This window comes from Coregonus lavaretus (assembly GCF_964263955.1).
Source record: "Coregonus lavaretus genome assembly, chromosome: 5".
Classification (NCBI taxonomy): Eukaryota; Metazoa; Chordata; class Actinopteri; order Salmoniformes; family Salmonidae; genus Coregonus; species Coregonus lavaretus.
Genome location: NC_139992.1, coordinates 43,916,186 through 43,921,230, shown reverse-complemented (window position 1 = coordinate 43,921,230; position 5,045 = coordinate 43,916,186). Strand labels below are relative to the sequence as shown.

The 5,045-nt window shown below is 43.3% G+C and overlaps 1 protein-coding gene across 1 annotated transcript; it reads left to right on the top strand.

Annotated features, from left to right (window-relative positions):
- Window positions 1–417: 417 nt before the first annotated feature.
- On the top strand, window positions 418–5,045 carry LOC311129269 (nectin-1-like; the record flags this gene model as incomplete). Its single annotated transcript, XM_084161558.1, has 6 exons — window positions 418–464; window positions 2,700–3,028; window positions 3,189–3,503; window positions 3,607–3,715; window positions 3,827–3,963; window positions 5,035–5,045. The coding sequence occupies 6 exons, from the start codon at window positions 418–420 to the stop codon at window positions 5,043–5,045; spliced, it is 948 nt and encodes a 315-aa protein (XP_084017684.1).

Below are 5,045 nucleotides of genomic sequence, written 5' to 3'. Positions count from 1 at the left end.
TGGTGGTCACACCAAATACTGACTGATTTTCTGAACCACACCCCTACCTTATTTTTTAAGGTATCTGTGACCAACAGATGCATATCTGTATTCCCAGTCATGTGAAATCCATAGATTAGTACCTAATTCATTTATTTCAATTGACTGATTTCCTTATATGAACTGTAACTCAGTAAAATCTTTGACATTTTTGTTCAGCGTGCGGGCCAATTGTACATGCTTTGCAAGAAAAACGATTTCCCTAATAATCCTGTCTATATGGACACATATAAAATCAGGCTACCTGGTGGGACTTTGATAAATGCTGAAAATCTGCAATCAAAATAAAGATTATATCACAGCGACCATGTTATTTTTGTGAAGGTCATTTGATTCTGAGTTTGGACATAAAGTTTGTATGTGAAAACAATTTCTAAGATGCATACTTTAAATTTTTCCGAACTGACTTCACTCGCGCAAAAGAGGTAAGCTGGTGCTATCACATGCGCAGATCCAATACACTGCTGGAACTCCAATTAAGGTGTTTACAGTGCATTCGGAGAGTATTCAGACCCCTTGACTTTCTCCACATTTTGTTACATTACAGCCTTCTTCTAAAACTGATTAAATTGTGTTTTCCCCTCATCAATCTACACACAATACCCCATAATGACAAAGCAAAAACAGGTTTGTAGAAATGTTTGGCACTTTTATAAGAAACGGAAATATGACATTTACATAAGTATTCAGATCCTTTACTCAGTACTTTGTTGAAACACATTTGACAGAGATTACAGCCTCGAGTCTTCTTGGGTATGATGCTACAAGCTTGGAACACTTGTATTTGGGGAGTTTCTCCCATTCTTCTCTGCAGATCCTCTCCGGCTCTGTACGGTTGGATGGGGAGCGTCGCTGCACCGCTATTTTCAGGTCTCTCCAGAGATGTTAGATCGGGTTCAAGTCCGGGCTCTGGCTGGGCCACTCAAGGACATTCAGAGACTTGTCCCGAAGCCACTCCTGCGTTGTCTTGGCTGTGTGCTTAGGGTTGTTGTCCTGTTAGAAGGTGAACTTGAGCGCTCTGGAGCAGGTTTTCATCAAGGATCTCTCTGTACTTTGCTCCGTTCATCTTTCCCTCGATCCTGGCTAGTCTCCTAGTCCCTGCCGCTGAAAAAACATCCCGACAGCATGATGTTGCCACCACCATACTTCACCATAGGGATGGTGCCAGGTTTCCTCCAGACGTAACACTTGACATTCAGGCCAAAGAGTTCCATCTTGGTTTCATCAGAACAGAGAATCTTGTTTCTCATGGTCTGAGAGTCCTTTAGGTGCCTTTTGGTAAACTCCAAGCGGGTTGTCATGTGCCTTTTCCTGAGGGGTGGCTTCCATCTGGCCACTCTACCATAAAGGCCTGATTGGTGGAGTGCTGCAGAGATTGTTGTCCTTCTGGAAGGTTCTCCCATCTCCACAGAGGAACTCTGGAGCTCTGTCAGAGTGACCATCAGGTTCTTTGTGACCTCCCTGACCAAGGCCCTTCTCCCCCGATTGCTCAGTTTGGCCGGGTGGCCAGCTCTAGGAAGCGTCTTGGTGGTTCTAAACGTCTTCCATTTAAGAATGATGGAGGCCACTGTGTTCTTGGGGACCTTCAATGCTGCAGACATTTTTTGGCACCCTTCCCCAGATCTGTGCCTCGACACAGTCCTGTCTCGGAGCTCTACGGACAATTCCTTCGACCTCATGGCTTGTTTTTTTCTCTGACATGCACTGTCAACTGTGGGACCTTATATAGACAGGTGTGTGACTTTCCAAATCATGTCAACAATTGCATTTACCACAGGTGGACTCCAATCAAGTTGTAGAAACATCTCAAGGATGATCAATGGAAACAGGATGCACCTGAACTCAATTTCGAGTCTCATAGCAAAGGGTCTGAATACTTATGTAAATAAGGTATTTCTGTTTTTAAATTTTAATACATTTGCTAAAATTTCTAAAATCCTGTTTTTGCTTTGTCATTATGGGGTGTTGTGTGTAGATTGTTGAGGAAAAAAATTAATGTAATCTATTTTAGAATAAGGCTGTAACGTAACAAAATGTGGAAAAAGGGAAGGGTCTGAATACTTTCCGAATGCACTGTACATGTCCTAATAATTGGAAAGATTACTCAGAAATCTAGGCGTATGCTTACTTTGATTATGACCCTACGCCGATTCAAGATAATTAGAGTAAGGTGTTTACATGACTAATGATAAACTCAGCCTATTGTCATAATCAGTTGAACATTTAACTATTAGTCTGCATGTTAACATTCTCAGTATCTGGCTAATAATGGGGGCCTCAAGGAAAAAAATCTGTAGGCGTGTTATGCCAGGGCCGATTTCTTGTCCCTTTCCGCCCCTTGACCCATATTTAGGTTACTGGTGTTGTAATATTGCCCCTTGGTCTACATCTCAGCCTTGTTTCATTCCAATTTTGCTTATGCATAGGCCTAAACGTAGTTTTTTCCCCCCAGATTAGAATGTTTACTTGAAGTTGTCATACACGAGATAGCCTACCAATGAAGAATCAAACATATTTGTGGGTTCTGGTGGGCATCTTTCTCATGCTGACTCAGACTGGAGTTGGTGAGTGTTGGAGCGATGCAAAGCAAACCCAAAACATTTGTTCTCCACAATATCAAGAAGAGTCTGAGAATTTGCTCTCTTATGCGTCTTGCTAAGTCATGGCAGCCCAACAGTGACTCAGGGACAACACGCAGACTTGACCTGTGAGCTCATAGAGACAGACGAGGAGCTCATCCAGATCTCATGGCAGAAGAGTACCAGGGGTTACCGTGCCAACCACACCTTCTTCATCATCACCCCTACCTATGGTCCATCACATGTCAAAGGGCGGGGGGACAGGGTGGGCTTCATTGGGAACACCACAGCACTGGTGGGCTCTATCCGACTGGGAGATGTGTCCCTGACTGATAAGGGCGTCTACACCTGCATCTTCACTGTGTTCCCCAGTGGGCCAAACATGACAGAGATCCACCTCAATGTCCAAAGTAAGAGGTTATTTATGATGTGTTTCCCCAATGGAATGAGTAGTTTGATACAATTATGTTAACAGTGTTCTTTACCTGCTTTCAAAGGGTTAGATTTTAAAGTATATATAGACATACATTCATATTAAGTCAATGTGTTTATTGTGTTTTTTCCCAATAGTTCCTCCTGTGATTTCGGTTGCTGTGGAGACTCCACCCGTGGTTGCTGAGGGGCAGGAGAGCATCTTGGCCACATGCACAGCGGCTAACGCCAAGCCCCCTGCAGAGGAACAGTGGAGCATGGCCAGTGCAAGACAACCACTGAGTCTGACAACCTCAACCATCACTGCACCTAACCCAGACGACACCACCACGGTGAGGGTCCATCTGAAGGGAGAGCCCTCCAGAGTCATGCACCAACAGGAGGTTCAGTGCCTGGTAAACCACACCACTCTGAGCCAGCAGAGGGTCATTCCCTACAAGCTAGATGTACACTGTGAGTATTCTCAATGACAACAGCCACAGTGTTTTTACTCAATATTAGACACAACAGTAACAGTACATAAATATTGTGGTACAACTTTTTGCCAATTCTACAGATCCTCCAAATTCGGTCAAATTCATCCTTCATGAGAGCGCACCCCAGGTACTGGCGTTTCAGTGTGTAGTAGATGCCAACCCCACTCCAACAGAGTTCACATGGAAGAGGTCAGTTGTTCACATTCTTGTTAATGATGAGTATTTAATTTCCCCCAACCCATTTTCTAAGAATCATTGTCTATGTCTATATTTTGCTATGTGTCTACATTTGTCTTATAGACTGAATAGATCAAATCTCAGCGAGACTGGGGGCTTGTTGGAGTTAGAGAAGGTGGGCTCTGACTTCAGTGGTCTGTACAGCTGTGAGGTGTCCAACCCATACGGAGCAGCATCTGGTTTCCTGTATGTGCATAAAGGTAATGATGTATGTAGCCATCTTGACATTGAATTAATTAATTTGAGTCGTACATTCTGCAGAACTTGAACATACACTGACTGCACAAAACATTAGGAACACCTCCCTAATATTGAGTTGCACCCCATTTTACCTAGACTAGCCGGTGCCCCCGCACATTGACTCTGTACCGGTACCCCCCTGTATATAGCCTCCCTACTGCTATTTTATTTTACTGCTGCTCTTTAGCTATTTGCTTTTCTTTTTTCTTTTTCTTAATTAACACTTTTTTATTTTACATTTTTCTTTAAAAAACTGCATTGTTGGTTAAGGGCTTGTAAGTAAGCATTTCACTGTAATGTCTACACCTGTTGTATTCGGGCGCATGTGGCAAATAAAATTTGATTTGATTTTGCCCTCAGAAAAGCCTCAATTTGTCAGGGCATGGACTCTACACTGTGTCGAAAGCATTCCAAAGGGATGCTGGCTCATGTTGACTCCAATGTTTCCTACAGTTGTGTCAAGTTGGCTGGATGTCCTTTGGGTGGTGGACCATTCTTGGTGCACATGGGAAACTGTTGAGCGTGAAAAACCCAGCAGCGTTGCAGTTCTTGACACACTCAAACCGGTGCGCCTGGCAGCTACTACCATATCCCGTTTTAAAGTCACTTAAATCTTTTGTCTTGCCTATTCACCCTCTGAATGGCACACATACACAATCCATGTCCCAATTGTCTCAAGGCTTAGAAATCCTCCTCCCCTTCATCTACACTGATTTAAGTGGATTTAACAAGTGACATCAATAAGGGATCATAGCTTTCACCTGGTTAGTCTATGTAATGGAAAGAGCAGGTGTTCCTAATGTTTTGTACACTCAGTGTATATCCCCAGCTCTGTTTTCAACACAAAGTTATGTTCCATTATTGTTACTTATAATATTTAAGAAAGGGTAGATTGTTGGAAAGTAAAGGTTCTGTTTTTCCTATTTGCAGTTGATCAGCGCTCCATTGCACCAGTAGCCTTGTGGATTTTCCTCCCCCTCCTCCTCCTCCTCCTCTGCGTTGTAGTTGTCTCTCTGGCTATTATTTTCCAGAGGACCCCTGA